Source organism: Clarias gariepinus, chromosome 11, assembly GCF_024256425.1.
Source record: "Clarias gariepinus isolate MV-2021 ecotype Netherlands chromosome 11, CGAR_prim_01v2, whole genome shotgun sequence".
NCBI lineage: Eukaryota > Metazoa > Chordata > Actinopteri > Siluriformes > Clariidae > Clarias > Clarias gariepinus.
Genome location: NC_071110.1, coordinates 2,924,091 through 2,944,699, shown reverse-complemented (window position 1 = coordinate 2,944,699; position 20,609 = coordinate 2,924,091). Strand labels below are relative to the sequence as shown.

The window sequence follows — 20,609 nt, the reverse complement described above, 5'->3', positions numbered from 1 at the left end:
TTGAAATATCTCTGTTTTGTTTCTAAATCTGATACATTTGTACAAAATTACTGATATTCTGATAATAATATAAAATACTGACGTCTCATATAGGCCAGCATGTGGACAAAAGGACAAAAGGTTTGCCCCTCGTGACACAGTTTCTTCCGGTATAGAGCGATATAAAGGATGAATAATTAAATCAAGGATGAATGAATTTTTGATTGTTTAAAGTAGCCATCATTTGCTTTGATGGCAGCTTTGCACCCTCTTGGCATTCTGTCAGTCAGCCTCATGGGGTATTTACCGGAAATGGTTTTCCAACAATCTTGAAGGTGTTTCCACAGGTGTAGAGTACCTGTTGCCTGTTTTTCCTTGACTCTCATCAGAGAATGGGACATCTGATACAGCACTCAATCTCTCTCTTTCTTGTACAAATAGCTCTTACTGTACATAACCTAGGAGTGTGTTTGGGGGTTATTGTCCTGATGGAAAACAAATGTAAGTCACACTAAGTGCAAACCAGATACGATAATGTGTCACTGCAAAATGCTGTGGTATCCAAGTTGGTTAAGTGTGTCATCAATTTTTACTAAGTCACCAACAGTGTTGGCAGCAAGGCACCCTGACACTATTATACTTCTTCCTACATACTTCACAGGGAGAACCACACATTTAGGAACAATCCATTTACCCCTCTACATCTAATAAACACTCAAATTTGCACTCATAAGACAGATGCAAATGTGCAAACAAGAGAAACAACATAACAACATGACACAATGCAATGTACGGTGGTGATACGTTAAGGTTGTGCAAGTAAATATGCGTGAGATGATAGATTGTTAAAGTAGCAGAAAGATAGACAAGAGATCTTTTGCAAATAACAGATAATAAATATTGTGCAAAAAAGGCAATTGCAGGTTGGTGTGTGACATCTCTAAATGGTTGTAGATCAGTGTGTTTGCACGTGTGTGTTTGTCAGTCCAGTCCCAGTGCTCAGTGTGGTGAGCAGGATCCAGTTATAGAGGGAGGTGTTCAGGCCTAACAGGCTCAACTTCCTGATTGGGTGTTAGGGATGATAGTATTTAATGCTGAGCTAAAGTCTATGAACAGCATTCGAATGTAGGCGCCTTTGCTGTCTAGGTGTGTAAGGGCCAGATGGAGTGTGGTGGCGATGGCGTCATCAATGGAATGGTTAGGACGATAAGCAAACTGCAGCGGATCCAGTGAGGGGACAGCAGGGTCTTGATGTGACCATGACAAGCACTTCAAAATGACAGGTGAAAAAACTTTCTTATGTGAGGTGAGTTTATTTTGGAGTTCTACACTCCATGCTCGTGTCTGATTATGCAGTATTTCACTGGATGGCAAAAGCCTGTGACCATGTGTGTGCGTAAATCATATTTTATTTAGTGTACAGCATGCCTTTAAGGCAAAAGCAAGTCTCATTAAAGAGATTAAAAATCCATTCTCTGCTCTTCACAGAAACACTGCTCTGTTGCGATTCTTTTTAAAGGTAAAGTGCAGGTTTATTTGTTTTATTTTCACTTAACAGCAGTGATTCCGTTAGAGTGTCGATCAATCGAGTGCCATTAGAGAGATTTCTTGTTTATTTTTCAGATAAAACAGTCTTTGCGTTGTGTGCACGTGTGTGTGTAAAAGAAGTGGAGGAAGAATCTTTAACTGTGTTAAACGAGAAGGGGGAAGGGGAGGAGCTCCTTACTTTAGCTTCACACACACACACACACACACACACCACCTGCGCGCACAAATGGAAACACTTATCTGTCAGGATTTATTTCTTATTTCTTATGGGAAAATTCAATTTGGTTTATGAATGTTTTGGAATACGAGCCAGCTTCCGGAATGAATTATGCTCGTAATCCAAGGTTCCACTGTATATACTTTTTATTTAAGGATCAATTTATACACTATGTCAAAATATCAGATTGTTGTAGATGTTACTATAATAAGATTAATGGTCCAGCTTCCATACTGAGTCTAGCTGTGGACCCTAGGTGTTTTTGTGTGCTTCAGGGCCCCTTATTTTGATTTAAATTGTTTTGTCTTGGTTCACTGCTAGGTTTTCTGTTGCACAGGTGTTCACAATATTATCGTAATTAATACTATAATTTAAGCTCCATGTCCTGCACTAAGTACTTGTCTCACATCTGTTCATTTACTTTGTGTCTCGTGAATCTGTCTTCTGTCTCACGGTCTTCTAATATTTTTCGCTCTTGTTTTGCTTTCATGACGTGTCTTAACACGTTTTGTTCATTTATGTCTTTACACAACTGCTTTCCTATTTTGACTAAAAACACATTTAAATATGCAATATTTAGTCATGAATCTAAATACATTTGAGTTCCTAATGTAATTAATGATTAATATTATCATTAATCATAGGGAAGGCTATGTACACAAATTCTTGACATGTAGTGTTTTAATCCTGCCGGTCTCTTTGAAGCCACACCCCCTTTCTGTCACACTTCACAAACAAACAGATCCAGACAGCTTTTTTCCAAGAAAACGAAACTTAGTTGAAGTTTGCATTCTGAGTGAGTGTATGTGTGTGTGTGAGAGTGCAAAAAATGGCAGAAGCCAGTATCTCAGTAGCTCATAATCAGTTCAACTGTCCACTGTGTTTGGACCTTTTGAAGGATTCTGTGACTCTTCATTGTGGCCACAATTACTGTAAGGTGTGTATTAATCGCTTCTGGAATAAAGAGGGTGTGAGGAGAGTCTACAGCTGCCCCCAGTGTAGAGAGACTTTTGCTTCAAGACCTGTTCTATGCAGAAACAACATGCTGGCTGAAATGGTGGAGAAACAAAATAAGGCTGAACTCCAAGCTGCATCTCCCGCTCAATGTTACGCTGGACCTGGAGATGTGGAGTGTGATTCCTGCATCGGAAGAAAACGCAAAGCTGTTAATTCCTGTCTGGTGTGTCAGGCATCCTATTGTGAAGACCATCTTCAGCCTCACTATCAGTCTCCTGCCTTTAAGAAGCACAAGTTAGTGGAAGCCTGTGCAGATCTCCAAGAGAAGATCTGCTCTCCGCATGACAAACCGATCGAGATCTACTGTCGTACTGACCAGAGCTTCATCTGTTACTTGTGTGAGATGGATAAACACAGAGGCCATGACACTGTTTCAACTAAAACAGAACGAACTGAAAAACAGGTGAGAACTGGGATTTTTGTAAGACTATCAGTGTATCATACAACTTTATAATACTCTCATTAGAGTATTTAACTCATTAACTAATTAACTGATTAAAGTATTTGAGTTGGTAAAAGATGCAAAATAACATTTCCACTTTTCATGGAATGAATGTGAAGTGAATTTTAAGATATTAACACTGAAATTGTTAAAGAAGAGTGGAATAAAAGTGTTATGAGAAACATAATCAGTGAACTTTAAACAAGAGTACATACAGTGGGGCAAAATAGTATTTGGTCAGCCACCAATTGTGCAAGTTCTCCCATTCAAAAAGATGAGATGCGGCCTGTAATTTTTGTAAAAACATAGGTATACCTCAACTATGAGAGACAAAATAAGAAAAAAAATCCAGAAAATCACATTGTAGGATTTTTAAAGAATTTATTTGCAAATTATGGTAGAAAATAAGAACAGTGAAACCTCGGATTGCGAGTAACGCGGTTTGCGAGTGTTCCGCAAGATGTGCAAAGACAAAATAAATTTTGACTTTAAAAACGAACAAGTCTTGGTTTACGAGTACCAAGTATCGTGTATCACATATGCGCTTCTTGTTTTGACACCGAGCGTCACGTGATCAAAGTTTTTTCTCTCTCTTGCACTGCGGACTTGTGGGTAATTGTCTCCCCTGCTAGGTCTTAGTGCGCATCTCTCACTGGAATAATTACCATCCGTGCACGCGTGTACTGTTTACTATAACACTGTGATTACGTGCTTATTGGACACCGTGCCACACACACACACACACACACACACACACACACACACACACACACACAGCGAAACACTTATCTGTCGGGATTTATTTTAACCTTTTTTTATGGTAAAGTGCAGGTTAATTTGTCTAATTTTTACTTTATATTTTGTATTAATTATTTTTATGTATGTTATTATGCTGGTATTTTGGCCCATTCCTCCATGCAGATCTCCTCTAGAGCAGTGATGTTTTGGGGCTGTTGCTGGGCAACACAGACTTTCAACTTCCTTCAAAGATTTTCTATGGGGTTGAGATCTGGAGACTGGCTAGGCCACTACAGGACTTTGAAATGCTTCTTACAAAGCCACTCCCTCGTTGGCCAGGCTGTGTGTTTGGGATCATTGTCATACTGAAAGACTCAGCCACTTTCATCTTTAATGCACTTGCCCTTGTTACTTTTTTCCCAGCTTCTGATGTCCCCCCCGTGTGATTCTGTAAAAACTAACACCAAAAAGTGGGGACAACTAGTTAAGTCAAGTAATTGTAAAAGAAAAAAAAAAAAAATCACCAGGACCAAGGTGGTATATTCAATGTAAATGATCAACATTAATTGACAAAACTAACTAGCTAACTAAGACACCTAATTAGCTGACTAGCCAAGGCAGATATAAAAACTATACAAAAGACAACAAAAAACACCATAAAGTGCATGTGCAAATGTGCAAACAAAAACAACAACACAATGCAATACTCTGTGATAAAGAGTTGACTTAATGCAAGTAAACTGTCCGTTAAATAGATAAAAAGCGGTAAACATTTCTTGTTAAAGTAAAACCAAAAACAGAAGCATTCTTGGGTAAATAACAGATTATAAATATTGAACAATGAAGCATTTGTAAGTTGGTGTGTAAAATTGCTAGATGGTTGTAGATCAGTGTGTTTATGCATGTGTTTGTCATTCCAGTCCCATTGTATTGAAGTGGTTGTGTTTAATTAAACTGATTACATTTATAGCATGCACTTCATTATTTATCCATCCAGCGTTTAGCACAATTTAGTGCATCTTACCAACTCTGTTTCTGGTGGCCAACGATAATAATACAAAATCAGGTAGTTATCAATTATGAGCAAGGTAACGTAAGATCTGGGCAAATGTTTAGACTCTAAAATACAACAAAGACAACAGTTCTTTATAAAGAAACAAGAATTTATTGGACTTCTCTATAAAACTACGCTACTTAAAACACGCGCGCACACACACACACACGCACAGACAAACAAACAGTTTATAGGGTGAAAGTAAAACAGACAAAGTCACAAGAGCAGAGTCTTAAGTTTTTTAAGACCTTTTTAGTTTTGGGTCGGGTATCAATTTTTAGGAAGGTACAAAGCCTTGTTTGTTTATGTGTGTTACATTTCGCTCTCCTACAGTGGTTCGCCTCCAGCAAAGAGAATCACAGCATTGCTAATTGGTTGGTGCGCTGTTGTTGGATGACGTCTTTTGGGGAAACCTTTGGTGATGCGTTGGTTGCTTTGGTTACCGATTGCTCTAGAACTTCTTCTGAGGGTTTCTTCTCTGCAAGACTTCGAAATCCTAGCATGAAGTTGAGAGTTCTTGAAAAGTGGATGACTTGGTTGCTTGGTGGTGCAGCGGCGAAAAAGGCAATGTCGAAGAGCACCTGCAAGGGCAGAAGAACAAGAAAATGCAAAAGAACAAGTGATTTGGACCTGCAGCGGCTTCCTTTGCCTTGTTAAGTTTCCCGCTGCTCTGTTGCAAAGACGTTGCTTTGTGTCACTGATGAGATAAGGTGATGGGCTTGGAGAAGCTTTTAGACATTCCGGAAGTTGATTGATTGCTCACTTTGGGGTAGCCTGTTCATCCCTACAGAATGCTGAGCTGAAGTCTAAGAACAGCATTCAAACGTAGGTGTCCTTGTTGTCCAAGTTGGTGAAGTCACCTTAAGTCACAGACTCCTTGAACATGTTCTAGTCAGTGTTCTCAAAACAGTCCTGAAGAGCAGAGGTTTTCACCTGCTTCAGAACCAGTTTTAATTGTCTGATAAGTGGTCTGTATCCTGAAACTAGCATAACAGTCGATGTGTGAGAGCCAGATAGAGTGTGACGGGAATGGCTTTATCTATGGAACAGTTATGGCGCTATGCAAAGTACTATAGTCATCAGCCATGGCAAAACACAGCACCTGTCGTTGGAAAAAGGTGTTCTGTGCATCAAAATAGGCATAAAATCTGTTCAGAGCTTCTGGAAGGGAGCCACACTGTCACAGGCAGGTGATGAGGTCCTGTAGTTGGTGATGGCTTGTATTTCCTACCACATGCGCCATGTGTCACAGCAATCTCTCAAGTGGTTTTAGATTAGTTGGGTGTGTGCAGTTCATGGCTTCTGTTGCTCACTGTTACACTGGACCTGGAGATGTGAAGTGTGATTCCAGCACCGGGAGAAACAGTGTTGATCAGGGACAGGTTGGCCCTTGCCGTTCCTAGGGCCAACTTGTCCCTTACTATGAAGGTGGAGTCTCAGGTCTTCAGAAGTGCACGCACCTTTGCAGTAATCCATGTTTTTTGGTTGGGGCATGAGATCAGGTTCTTGGAAACAGTGATGTCATCTGTACACTTGTTGTTATAGGTGTTCCCTGATGACATGTAGTCCTCGGTAAGGTCGCCTTGTCACAGATTCCCTGAACATGTTCCAGGTAGTGTCCTTAAAACAGTCCTGAAGAGCAGAGATGGCCCAGCTGGTCAGGGTTTTACCTGCTTTAAAACCAGTTTTGATCATTTGATGAGTGGTCTGTATTCTGAAATTTGCATAACAGCCGATATGCTCAGGGGATTTTTGTGTAAACAAGATCTAGCATGTTTTCCCCTTTCATTGCAAAGTCCACATACTGATGGAATTTGGAGAGCAATGGTTTGGGATTTGCATGGTTAAAATCTTCAGTGTGTTTATACAGTTCACAGAGCGCCTCCTTAAGATAAGTGGAAATGTACACTCCGATAATGAAAAACGGTGGTGAATTCCCACAGTAAATAAAAAGGTCTACATCTAACTCCACCAACAATGAACAATAGCTGGGAACTAGTACTTCTTACACTATTTCGTGTTAATGTAAGCACAAAGGCTTTGCTGCTTTTGTTGTGAAAACAAAGATGCAACAGTCTCTGAACTCATGCCGTATAGTCGGATGTAGTTCATGTCATGCACACTCAAGCTGCAACCGGCACTAGGACCCGGAAGTAATGCGGTCGCAAACCAGGAAGTATAAAACGAGTAAACAAACTACGATTCAACGCTCAGTCATTGAGTTCAGCCCATGTCGGTTCTGGTTGTCCATCCATCGATTAGTGAGTACTTACTTTCTTGGGTTTCGCTTTCTGATATTGAGTGTGTGTTTATAGGACGCGGGTTAAATTTGTGTTTTTCCCTTGCTCCCCTTTTGTAAGAATCCTTAAACTAAATCGCGTGGTTATCCTACCTACTCGCTTTCTTCCGCGTTTGGGTTCACCATCCACGCTACATTGGGCTAATCGCTAAAGCTAAGTCATCTGGTCGCCCAGTTTAGTTCATCCTGACAGAATGACTGAGCCCAAAGCAGTGAACCCAGCAGATTACGCGCATCTCTGTGACGTGGTTGACCAGCATGCCGAGCTAATCAATAAGCTAACCGGGGAGATCGCTACTTTGCGCCAGGGCGTCCAAGACATCGCGGCCTTGCGCCGCGAGGTGGCGGAGCTCAGGCAGGAGAACGCGGATCTCCGGGCGGCTGTTGCTAGCGCGGCGAGCCGGCCCCCCGCTTCTTCTGATGTTTTTCTCTCATTACCAGAGAAATGGAATGGCATGGACGGGAAGTGTAGTGTGTTCCTAACAGCGCTCGATCTGGTGTTTGAGTTTAATTCCACCAAATACTCCACCGATCGGCTACGCATTGCTCTCCTCGTCTCGTTGCTATCTGGGCAGGCAGCAGAGTGGGCCACGGCAGTACTTAAATCAGACTCAGACACCGCCTGTAGGTGCATGTTATTCACAAGTTCTGACGCGTGTCTTTAGTTACACAGTGTCACTGACGACATCAGACGTTTCGTTGATTTCTTTGTCTCTTGTTTATTTTCAACATCAAAAACAACGGTTGTTACAGTTTCTTGCATAAATCCACTGTAGTCACGACGAGTCGCTTGCTGTGTTCTGTAGCTTCGATAGATTACAGTTACAACAACTTATTTTACTGTATTCCTTTTAGCTTACTGTCTCACGTTATCACGGTCAAAAGCTTGTGTGCTCCAAACCTTTCTGTATCCTTCCGTGTCTTAACAACAACTACAACTAACGTGCGTGATAGACATGGAACTGCATAACTGTGGGATGATGTCACAGAACAACACATGAAATGATGTCACAATACAAATTATATTTATGATACTTAATGCTTAATGTTTAACTAATAAACTGAAATAAGATAAACATAACAACAAATCACAAGAATGAAATATGGCCCTTACATTTCCAGCCCCTAATTGACAGGCAGGAAGACTGACAATTACACACATTTTTTGTTTTGTTGTTTTTTTTCTTTTTTTTACAATTGGGCCACAACATTTACTATTGGATTAAAATTTGAATTAACTTTCTTAACACTTTAGAATTAACTTTCTTAACACTTTAAACATTTTTTTTTTTTTAACGGTTTAACTTAAGGTATTCATATTGCTGCGTACCAAATAAAAGGAACATGACTACTTTATAAGGTAATTAACAGTCCATTTCACATATCAGGCACAGCTTATCGGTGGGTCTTTCCAGGGTACTGGTTTTATGACAGGGTGTTTTGCATGCTCAGGCATTGCAGACCTACCAAGACGTCCTCCTACTCTTAGCACTCCATCCTGCAGTACTGGATGGCATCTGTGCTCTCTGTAGTTTTTACGAGATTCGCTGAGGCTGAGTGTTTAATCTCAATGTCATCCTCTTTCGTCGACAGATCGTGAATGTTTTCAGGCCATTTACTCTCTGGTGTTTTAAGAAAGGGCGGACCATGGATCCAATTGTTGGTTTTCATGAATTTTTCACAGGAAACTCCTCTGGAAGCAGCGTCAGCTGGGTTTTTCGAAGTGTTGACGTACCTCCACTGCTGTGGCTTGGTTGACTCTCGTGTGATGGAGATTCTGTTAGCGACAAAGGTTTTAAAGCGAAGTTTTTCATTAACAATGTATCTCAAAACAGTTGTGCTGTCGGTCCAAAACACAGAGTCCAGCAGTTCTATTTCCAGTTGACCTTTCAACATTTTGTCGTTGTTTACGGCGACCACTGCCGCTGTCAATTCCATTCGGGGGATAGTAGTTTGTTTCAAGGGCGCTACGCGAGAATTCCCCATCATGAATGCACAGTGTGTAAGTCCATTAGCATTTACTAACCTAATATATGAGACAACTCCATATCCCATTTCACTTGCATCTGAGAAGTGGTGAAGTTGTGCTGTATTTGTGACTCCAAAGTCAACTGGTTTTACGCATCTTGCTACACTAAACTCAGACAATTGATGCAACTCTTGTAGCCAGGCCCTCCATCTTTTTATAAATTGTTCGGGAATGTCATCGTCCCAAGCGAGTCTCTCTTTACATAACTGCTGCATTAAGATCTTAGCTGGCAGTATGACTGGTGCAAGGAAGCCTAAGGGGTCATAAATTGAACTAGTGACTGACAAGATTCCTCTTCTAGTCACAGGCCGCTCTTTTAAACTAATCTTGAACTTGAGCGTGTCTGAATTAATACACCACAGCACCCCTAGAGCCCTCTCAACAGGGAGTACGTCTTTACTCAGATCTAAGTCCCTCATGTCTTTAATTCTCTCACCCTCAGGGATGGAAGCTAGCAATGTACGACTATTACTTGCCCACTTGGTGAGGTGAAACCCTCCACTTGCGCACAGTTTGGTGAGATTACTATATAGCGCAACTGCTTGACTATGACTAGAGACAGACTTCAAGCAGTCGTCTACATAAAAGTTTTTAAGTACTGTGTTGACTGCCTCGGCAGATGCATTGCTGCGGTTTTCTTCTGCTGTTTTCCTAAGGGCGAAGTTAGCTACACTTGGAGATGATTTTGCACCAAACAAATGAACAACCATTTTATACTCAACCAAGTCCTGACTCACGTCTCCCTTCGGCCACCACAGGAAACGCAACAAGTCTGTGTCCTTTTCCGGAACTCTGACCTGATAGTACATGGCTTCCACATCTGCCATCATAGCAACTTCTTCTTGTCTAAAGCGTGCGAGCACCCCAATGAGTGAGTTTGTCAGGTCGGGTCCCTGCAGAAGCTCGCTATTTAATGATATTCCCTGATAGCTAGCAGCACAGTCAAAGACTACCCTTAGCTTTTTCTTTTGAGGATGGTACACACCATGGTGAGGTATGTACCACACCTGCCCGTCTTGTCGACTTAGGTGGGGTGTGGGGACCTTGACTGCATGACCCTTCTCAAACATGTCATTCATGAAGTTTAAATACTCTTTGTGAAAGGAGCGGTTATGCTTAAACTTCCGTTTGAGGTTCAGTGCGCGCTGCATGGCTGCGCTTCGGTTATTGGGCATTTGAATAGCTGCTTTCTTAAATGGGAGACCGATGTAGAAGTGATTATCGGTAAATTGCAGGGAGTTAGTTACAGAGTCTAAAAACTGATAGTCCTCTTGTGACAACTCAGCTTTGTCATCACAGTTCCGTTCAGGAAAATCATGGTTGTACTGTTGTATCAGCATTTGTTCCACACTTTCGATGGAGACTCTGTTGACTGCAACGCTCACTTGCTCATTGTTACATGTGCCTTCCTCGACCGACTCTCGAAGAGGTCCATTTATGGTCCATCCAAGAGCAGTCTTTACTGCATATGGCCCATTGTGCCTGCTGTTAATTACTCGCCATGGTTCTAGGAGCCTGTGCTCTTTGTTACCTATGAGAATTTCAACTCCAGCATTAATGTAAGGCAGTTTTACTTCGCTGAGGTATGGCCACTTATCAATGTCGTGCTGTTGTGGAATATTTTCCACTGAGACTGGGATACTCTTTTGTGTGAACACTTTGGGGAGTTCAACAAAGGTGTTTTCTTCCAGACTGCTAACCTCTAGATCAGTAAGCACATAGCTTTTTACTTGTTTCTTCGCGTTCAGGGTGCTTAACATGATGTCAATTTTTTTACCTTGTACGTTTAATCGCCTTGCTAGTGACTCTGTACAAAATGTAGCAGAGCTACCTGGGTCCATAAAGGCGTATACTTTTACTGTCTTGTTGCCCTTTTTGGACTTTATTTTAACAGGTACTATGGAGAGAATACAGTCATCTCCAGCCCCGACACACGCACTCGTTTCGTGACTCGCTGCAACAGGCAATGTTTGAACTGGTTCGGTTTCGTCAGCCTTTGCGATCGCTTGAGCTGTGTCTTTTGCTGCAATGTGTAGCATGCGAGGATGTTTCTTTGAGCACAGCTGACAGGTAATTTTCTTCGTGCAGTCTTTGCTTAAATGTCCTTTTACTAAACAGCCAAAGCAGAATCCATTCTTTTTTAGAAAGTCCAATTTGACCTTATATGTCTCATTGTTAAACTTGTGGCATTCGTCTAGGGTATGATCTTGCTCACAGGATGCACAAGGTTTAGTGAAGGCACTGATAACTAATGCACCACTACTCTTTACTGTGATTGAGTCTCTATGAACTTTACCAACCTGTTTTACGCCGGTCGCAAAGCTGCTGCCCCTCTTTTCTTCAGTTTTTTGCTTGAATCCTGGAGAGGATTTGCTGCTGTGTTTTTTACCACTAGTCGTTGTACCACTAGTCGAAACGTTCAGGTCTCCAAAGAGTGGGTTGGACATTACCTTTGCTTCTCGTTCTACGAATTTCATCAGCTGCACGAACTTAGCTCTTTCCTGATTGCGCTCCTCGTACTTGTATACGTGGCTTCTCCATTTTTCACGCAATTTGTAGGGCAGTTTTGAGGCAACACCTCTCAAGTTGGTAGCATTGTCTAGCTCATCCATGTAATCGATGCTTGACATGGTATTGTAACATTCTACTAGGAACAGGGAGAAGGTTTTTAGCGACTTTCCGTCCTCTGACTTTATTTCCGGCCAGTTGAGTGCCTTTTGCATCAGCGTTGTAGCGATTATTTGTCTATTTCCGAAATTGTCATGTAACAGTTTCATAGCCTCTGCGTAGCCACGATGTTCTGGCATGAGCAGGCAGCTTCTCACTAGGTTCTTAGGCTGTCCTTCAGTATACTGCTCGAGAAAGAACAGCCTATCATGATTGCTATCAGTGTTGGTTTCGATGGCGTGTTTAAAGGCTCTTACGAAGGACGTGAACTCAAGAGGGTCACCATAGAATGGAGGAACGTTGCGCGAGGGTAAGGAATGTTGCCTCTGACTCTTTGCAAACATTTCTGTAAGATCTGCCTGAAGTGGCATCCTACCCTGAGGCTCCACTATGTCAGTGTTGTAAAGTGAGTGTTCGTTACCTTGGGTGGGCCGTTCCATTAGGGTGCTTGACATTATGGGTTTGGCACTCACTGGCATGCTTAAGTGGGTTGCTCGGAGGCGTGATGGCAGCTCGAGGTATTCCGTTGCCGAACTGTGGTTGCAGTGGTCGTTTTGCTCTGGTTCCGAGGGGCGTGCACCACTCGTTTCGACGACCACGCTCCGTCTGGCAGGATGTTGTTTTTTGCGGTTCTGGTAAGAATTTAGTTCAGCATCGGCCATTGCAAGCGCCGTTTCCATTTCCAGCCTTTCCTTTTGTGCCTTTAATTGTGCTTGTTTAGCCTTTAGTTGTGCTTTCAATTGCTCTTCCTCAATTTTTAATCTTGCTTTCAATTGCTCTTCCTCAGCCTTTAATTGTGCTTCCTCCAGCTCCAGCGCCTGCCGATGGCTTAAAGTTGCTGCTTTAGCCAGCAAAGCTGCTCTATTGGCTTCTGCCTTTTTTAGTCGAGCTTCGGATGCTGCTGACGTTAAGGACCTCTTGGATGCCGATGACGTTACGCTTCCTTGCCTTTGGGGGGCGGGCGTCTTACGCTCCGCCATTGACACACTGTCGTTTGGCGAAACTCCATCGTCAACTGTTTGAGACGGCTTAAAGCGATTACTAGTGTCGGCGATCCACGACTCCACTCTTACCATGAATTCTGAGCAGCGCGTTAATCTAGGGTGAAACCAGTGCTGCTGATCAGTTTCACGCTCTTCAACCTTTGCGCACGATCGCACTTTTACATTACTTTCAATAAAGTCGTTTAGCAGCGCTTTGTATTGGCGGCGCTTGGCTTTAACGTCATGCAAATTACAAGCATTGTCCATAAGCGCCTCTAGTTCATTGTATAATACAGTCAACTGACTCCACTTGCCTTCTCTGGCGCTCTTCAGTTCGTCGAGCACCATCACCTGCTCAAATTCGGCGATAGCGGCGTCGTCCTCGCCGTGTGACATGGTGAAGTTTAAGGCAGGCAAGTCCTCTTCTCGCTTTCGGTTTCGGTTGATGCGCGTTTTTGAAGTCGCACGCGCGCTCTTCACAATCTTAAGTCACTTATCTTCATTTCTGCGGCGGAGAAAGCTTTTGACTTTAATGTAGGTGCATGTTATTCACAAGTTCTGACGCGTGTCTTTAGTTACACAGTGTCACTGACGACATCAGACGTTTCGTTGATTTCTTTGTCTCTTGTTTATTTTCAACATCAAAAACAACGGTTGTTACAGTTTCTTGCATAAATCCACTGTAGTCACGACGAGTCGCTTGCTGTGTTCTGTAGCTTCGATAGATTACAGTTACAACAACTTATTTTACTGTATTCCTTTTAGCTTACTGTCTCACGTTATCACGGTCAAAAGCTTGTGTGCTCCAAACCTTTCTGTATCCTTCCGTGTCTTAACAACAACTACAACTAACGTGCGTGATAGACATGGAACTGCATAACTGTGGGATGATGTCACAGAACAACACATGAAATGATGTCACAATACAAATTATATTTATGATACTTAATGCTTAATGTTTAACTAATAAACTGAAATAAGATAAACATAACAACAAATCACAAGAATGAAATATGGCCCTTACACCGCCCATTCATATAATGAATTTACACGTCAACTCAGACTCACCTTTGAACACCCTGCGAGGTGGAGACCGACACCAAGCTTGTCCGTGAGTCGCTACACCGTGGAGTTTAGAACCCTTGCCGTACAGACATCTTGGGGAGACGCCGTGCTCCGGACATCCTATTACGAGGGGCTGGCGTCACGTATAAAATACGAGCTTGCCGGACGAGAGCTTCCAGCCACGCTGGAGGGACTAATCCAACTAGCCCTCTGCATCGATCAGCGTCTCCTCTCTTGTCCGAAGCCAGCTCAGAGGACCCTGCTGCCTGTTTCCACCTATCACCGTTCTGCACCTCCACCACCAACCACTTTCACCACCGCCACTACTGGACCTGTCGAATCTCCACCTCCTGCCGTGGTTGACACCAGAGCCGGGGAACCCATGCAATTAGGACGCGCCTCCCTGACCGCAACAGAATGCGAGCGCCGGTATCGAGAGGGTTTGTGTGCCTACTGTGGGTCCGCGGCACACCACCGGGCGATCCGTCATGTCTGTCCGGGAAACGCACAGCCCCAGTGAGGCTGAGGAGAGACTCACCGGGCCCCCTCCATATCTCCACTACGACGGACACCACCACCTCTCACCCTACGGTTCAGGTAATCCTCCAATTTGGCCACAAACGAGTCAGAAGTACTGCATTCATCGACTCCGGGGCAGCAGGTAACGTCATTGACTCTTCTTATGCCAAAAAATGGGGGGTAAAATCTGAGGCGTTATCCCAGCCCGTTGGGATCACATCTGTCGACGGCTGCCCCCTCTCCACCAGTCCAATACTACCCAGATGGAACCTATCATCCTCTCCATTGACCAACACCAAGAACAGCTTCGTTTCCACGTCACCTCCATTTCTTCACCTCCCATCATCCTCGGACATCCCTGGCTGCAACAAAATGACCCTCTCATATCCTGGAGACAACATCGGGTTCTACAGTGGGGCGCGACTTGCACCGAACTATGCCTAAAGGCAACGGCTGGGACGTGCTCTTGGGAGTCCGAGGCCCCCGACGTCGACACCAACGCCATTCCAGAGGCATATCGGGACCTGGCCGAGGTCTTCTGCAAGAGGAGAGCCACCCACCTTCCTCCACGTCGCCCGTACAACCTCGCCATTGACCTCCAACCTGGCACGATTCCATCCCGCGGCCATCTCTACTCGCTGACACCCACAGAGACGCAGGCGATGGAGGAGTACGTAACCAACGCTCTTTGCCAAGGTACCATCAGGCCCTCCTCCTTAACTGCCGCCGCTGGGTTCTTCTTCGTGAAGAAGAAGGGCGGCGAACTTCGCCCATGTGTCGACTATCGGGGGCTAAACAACATAACCATCAAAAACCGACACCCACTGCCTTTACCAACTCAGCCCTGGACGCCCTCTCTGGTGCCACCATCTTTACCAAGTTGGACCTCTGGAGCGCCTACAACTTGGTGCACATCAGAGAGGGCGATGAGTGGAAGACGGCCTTCATCACCCCAACTGGACACTACGAGAGTCTCATCATCCCCTTTGGACTGTGTAATGCTCCCGCTGCATTTCAACACCTGATTAATGACGTTCTCCGTGACATGCTTGGCTGGTGGGCATTCGCCTATCTTGATGACATCCTCATTTACTCACGCACCGCTAAAGAACATATCCAGCATGTCAGGGCGGTTCTAAAGAGACTACTCACCCATCAACTGTACTGTAAGATGGAAAAGTGCACTTTTCAAGAGCGCTCCACCACGTTCCTGGGTTTTTTCATCTTGCCCCAGGGTGTGGCCATGGACCCGCAGAAACCCACAGAAACTGAAAGTTGTGCGTCATTGGCCCCAACCCAAGACCCTCAAGCAACTTTAACGGTTTCTTGGGTTTGCGAATTTCTATTGTTGCTTTATCCGGGACTACAGTACAGTTGCTGCCCCCCTAACTGCTCTGACTCGTCCCTCATCTCTCCCTTTTCACTTCAACCCTACTGCTATCTCCGCTTTCAAGAAACTCATCGTTTTACCACTGCTCCTATTCTCCTTCACCCTGATGTCAGTAAACCATTCGTTGTAGAGGTGGATGCTTCAGATGTGGGCACTGGAGCTGTTCTCTCCCAACAGGGTCAAGATCAGAAACTACACCCATGTAGTTTCTTCTCCAAAAAAATTTACTCCACTCAGCAGCGATACTGGGTAGGGGACCGCGAGCTGCTGGCCATAAAGTGGGCTTTGGAGGAATGGCATCACTGGCTCCAGGGCGCCATTCATTATCTGGACGGACCATCAGAACCTCATCTCCATCATAAATCTGAAACAGTTGAATCCACAACAGGCGCGGTGGGCATTGTTTTTTGAGAATTATGATTTCCACCTCTCATACCGCCTGGGGTCCAAGATCACAAAGGCAGACGCTCTCTCACGACAACTGGAGTTGGATTTTCCCTGGGCGGACCCCGCACCTGTCCTCCCATCTTCCAAGATAATCGCTCCACTTCAACTGGACCTGGAAACGAGAGTTCACCAGGCGCAGACCACAGAGACCGAACTGGCAGGTGTGCCACCTGGACGACTCTATGTGCCCGGAACCATGAGATCTGAGGTCCTACAATGGGGTCATTCGTCACCCATATCGGGACACCCGGGCACAAGACGGACCCGTCTCTTTATCCAACGAGACTTCTGGTGGCCATCTCTCGCTAAGGACGTCAAAGAGTTCGTTCAGGCGTGCCCAGTGTGCTCCAGGGCCAAAGATACAAATCAACCTACATCTGGTTCCCCGGAGGCCCTGGACGCACATTGCCGTCGACTTTGTCGTGGGCCTGCCGGTCTCCGAAGGAAAAGATGCCATAATGACCATCGTCGATCGGTTCTCTAAGGCCGTGCACCTGGTGGCTCTCGCTGGACTCCCGTCAGCCAAAAGGACAGCTGAGCTGATACTAGAACACGTGGTCCGTCTGCATGGGTTCCCCAAGCCCATCGTCTCGGACAGAGGGCCCCAGTTTACTGCCAAATTCTGGAAAGCCTTCTGCCGTCTGATCGACTCCACCTGCAGCCTATCATCCGGATATCACCCACAAACTAACGGTCAGATGGAGCGGACCAACCAACAACTAAACCGCTATCTGAGATGCTTTATTGCCGATCGTCAGCGCTCCTGGGCTCACTACCTCATCTGGGCAGAACTATCCCACAATCTTCATGCCTCCTCAGCCACGAAGTTAAGCCCATTTAAGGTATGCTACGGCTTCCAACCCTCTATGTTCAACCACCCAGAACTGGAGGTTGATGTGCCGTCAGCCCAACAGTTAGTCCGCCGGTGTCGGCGGCTGTGGAACCAGGCCAACAGATCCATCCGGCAGGCCAACACCCGTTACATTACCCAGCATCGCCGTCGACACCCCCCGGGACGATTGTACCACGTAGGTGACAGGGTATGGCTTTCCACAAAAAATCTTCATCTTTACACTGAATCATGCAAACTCTCACCTAGGTTCATCGGCCCATACCGCATCACACTACGGATAAACCCAGTCACCTCCCGGCTCCAGCTGCCTGCGGCGCTCCGGATCCATCCAGTATTCCACATCTTTCAGCTGAAACACTCCACACCACATCCTATGAGGACCCGGAAGTAATGCGGTCGCGAACCAGGAAGCGGTCGCAAGCTAAGTCATCTGGTCGCCAGGTTAGTTCATCCTGACAGTTCAGTTTATTGTAAAGGAGAAGACATTGAACAGAAAATTGGATAGGAGAGACGGTCATCCAGGGTTTGTTTGTTAGCCCAGCACATACTCCTGCCCACTTGCTGTGCGATGTGCTTTTGCTTCCTTGCGCACCACTTCCTTAGGCAATGCCAAGGACTGGAGGCTTAGGCCTAGTCTTTAAAGAGGCCTGAGAAGGAGTGACTGTGATCCTTGGAGTGGGAATAGATCAACAGTGTTTCAGATGTCAAGAAAAAATCATCTCAGACGGATCAGTGTAGACAGTGTATCTGCAATGGTCTATGGTGCTACATAAAATCACACTTAACTACACATAATTAAAATAGACTAAAACACCGTACTACATAATCTGCATGTGAGGAAACAATAAAAAAAACAAAAAAAACCAAATAAGAATAGTATAGTTGCTGACAAATAAATGGTTTAAGAGTTAAAAGAGTGCAAGAGGATATTACAATAATAATAAAAATAATCAAATAATGAACCCACTGAGCTCCTAATTAACAAAATACATGTCATTTGGTCTCAGAATGAACTAAAGGAACAACAGTTGAAATCCCAGCAGAGGATCAAGGAGAAGCAGAAAAAAGTGCAGGAGCTGAAACAAGCTGTGGTCGCTTTTAAGGTGGGAAGTGAACAGATTCTTCTAATCATAGTGTCATAATGTGTAAATGCGTGTGTGAATGTTGACTGGAGGTTCTGCCACAGTCGTAAAAATGGGAATAAATACAATGGTCATTATTGGCCTCCATGCTCTCTAGTTGGATTACAGAAATTTCTTAATGGATGAATAGATACTGTATCTACTGTATATTTATGTTTATGTGTGTCCTAACAGAGGCGTTCACAGGCAGCAGTAAATGACAGTGAGAAGATCTTTACTGAGATGATCAGCTTCATGGAAAAAAAGCGCTCAGAGGCGACAGAGCTGATCAAAAATCAGGAGAAAGCTGAACTGGGTCGAGCTGAACGACTCCTGAAGCAACTGGAGCAGGAGATTGCTGATCTTAAGAGGAGAGTCACTGAGCTGGAGCAGCTTTCACACACACACGATGACATCCACTTCCTCCAGGTAACACTCACTGTCTGATCTACAGAGGGCGCTGTTCCTCACAAAGTTTTCTTTTAAAAGCTCATTACAGCAACAATAAATGTTCCTGTCTGAGATCACAAGTGTGTCTTTGGTCTGATTCAGTCTGAGATTCATTCGTTCCTCTCCTACACTTTTCTCCTTCTCTATGATGTGTTTCCTCTCTGTAGAGTTTCCCGTCTCTCTGTGTTTCCCCTGGATGTGAGGACTCACCCAGCTTCACTGTCAATCAACATCTCACATTTGATGGAGAGAGGAAATCTCTCTCAGATCTGAAAAAACAAGTAAACAAAGTCTGTCAGAAGGAATTCAACAACATCCGTCCACAAGGTAAACAAGGAAACAATCATCTAACAGAAATTAGAAAGCATTGTATATTGTAGATTTATTGTGAACTCACAATATACCTACAATGAAAAATAAAACAAATCAACAATGAAAATTGTAAATAATACCTTGATTTCAAGTTTAGGAACCCATAAAAGTGGCATTTAATTGTTGTGTTTATCTAAAACAAGGCTTGTAGCAATTCAACACCATAGCGAGTGCCGTCACAGGCTTAACATTCTTCTCAGGTTTTGGTCTCTATTTTATCTCCACAGCTGCAGCGTTATTTCAGATACTCCCTTTACAACTGAAAAGTAGAAAGGATTTTCTACAGTGTAAGTGTTAAACACACACACACACACACACACACACACACACACACACACACACACACACAGATATAAACGTGATCAGTCTTTAACTAAAGACTGATGTTGTGTGATATTTAAACATCTCTGTTTGTTAGTGAATTTTTAAAATCTGATGTGAATTTTATTGTTTTAGATTTTAGATTTCTCACTTTGGATCCCAACACAGCACATCCTGCCCTTATTCTGTCTGAGATGAACAGATCAGTAACAAACAGTTGGACAGAACAGCGACACATTAACCATCCAGAGAGATTTGACTCCTGGACTCAGGTGTTGTGTGAGGAGAGTGTGTGTGGACGCTGTTACTGGGAGGTGGAGTGGAGCGGTGATGTGTACATTTCAGTGTCATATAAAGAGATCAGCAGGAAAGGACGGGGTTATGAGTGTAGGTTTGGATTTAACAATCAGTCCTGGAGTTTGATGTGTTCTCATCCCTCTGTCTCTTTCTGGCATAACAAGGTTAACACACTGATCAGAGGTCCAGCGTCCTCCAGAATAGGAGTGTATGTGGATTACAGTGCAGGAATTCTGTCTTTCTACAATGTCTCTAACACAATGAGTCTTCTCCATAGTGTCCACACCACATTCACTCAGCCTCTGTACGCTGGGTTCTGGGTATCAAGTAGTTATACCTCATCTGTGAGGTTGTGTGATCCAAAAATAGAAATGTTATTTAACTGAGATGTGTTTAAAACGTTTATTATTATTTTTAACATTATAAAAAATCTGGTTTGGCTTTGGCAAACACTGTTTTATTTGAAATAATAAAGTTTACTAAAACTGCTGTGTCGTCCTGTGCTACTGCTGCTCGAAACACAAAAGCCATTTTTTGTATCATCACTTTAGTATCATCAGTGAACGCCAAAAACAAAAGAACTAGCCTTGCTGCTCCAGTACTTATGAGACTGAATGTTATAAAGAAATTTAAAGTAAATAAACTAAATACTTCCTACATACCAGGTCAGGACCGTTCAAAGGGTCTGATTATAATCCATGTTAAATTGTTAAGCTCTAGTTTATATAATAATAGAGATGCAATTTTCTTAAGATGCTTGCTTAATAAAGATGCAAGCAGGCACAGACTCAGCTTAGAGGA

At 43.8% G+C, this 20,609-nt stretch overlaps 1 protein-coding gene across 1 annotated transcript; it reads left to right on the top strand.

The window, feature by feature from the left end:
* The first annotated feature begins 2,535 nt into the window (after positions 1 to 2,535).
* LOC128533238 (tripartite motif-containing protein 16-like) lies at positions 2,536 to 20,194 on the top strand. The gene is made up of 6 exons (XM_053507496.1): positions 2,536 to 3,164; positions 18,255 to 18,350; positions 18,564 to 18,797; positions 18,986 to 19,145; positions 19,418 to 19,477; positions 19,647 to 20,194. Exons 1-6 carry the CDS (start codon positions 2,574 to 2,576, stop codon positions 20,192 to 20,194), a joined length of 1,689 nt encoding a protein of 562 aa, XP_053363471.1. The 5' UTR covers positions 2,536 to 2,573.
* Positions 20,195 to 20,609: the final 415 nt, after the last annotated feature.

Excerpts from the sequence above, each read along its gene's own strand:
- LOC128533238 (XM_053507496.1), top strand. The coding sequence starts at position 2,574 with ATGGCAGAAGCCAGTATCTCAGTAGCTCATAATCAGTTCAACTGTCCA. Across the intron at positions 18,351-18,563 it reads AAGCTGTGGTCGCTTTTAAG|AGGCGTTCACAGGCAGCAGT; the intron begins GTGGGAAGTGAA and ends GTGTCCTAACAG. Across the intron at positions 19,146-19,417 it reads CAACAACATCCGTCCACAAG|CTGCAGCGTTATTTCAGATA; the intron begins GTAAACAAGGAA and ends TTATCTCCACAG.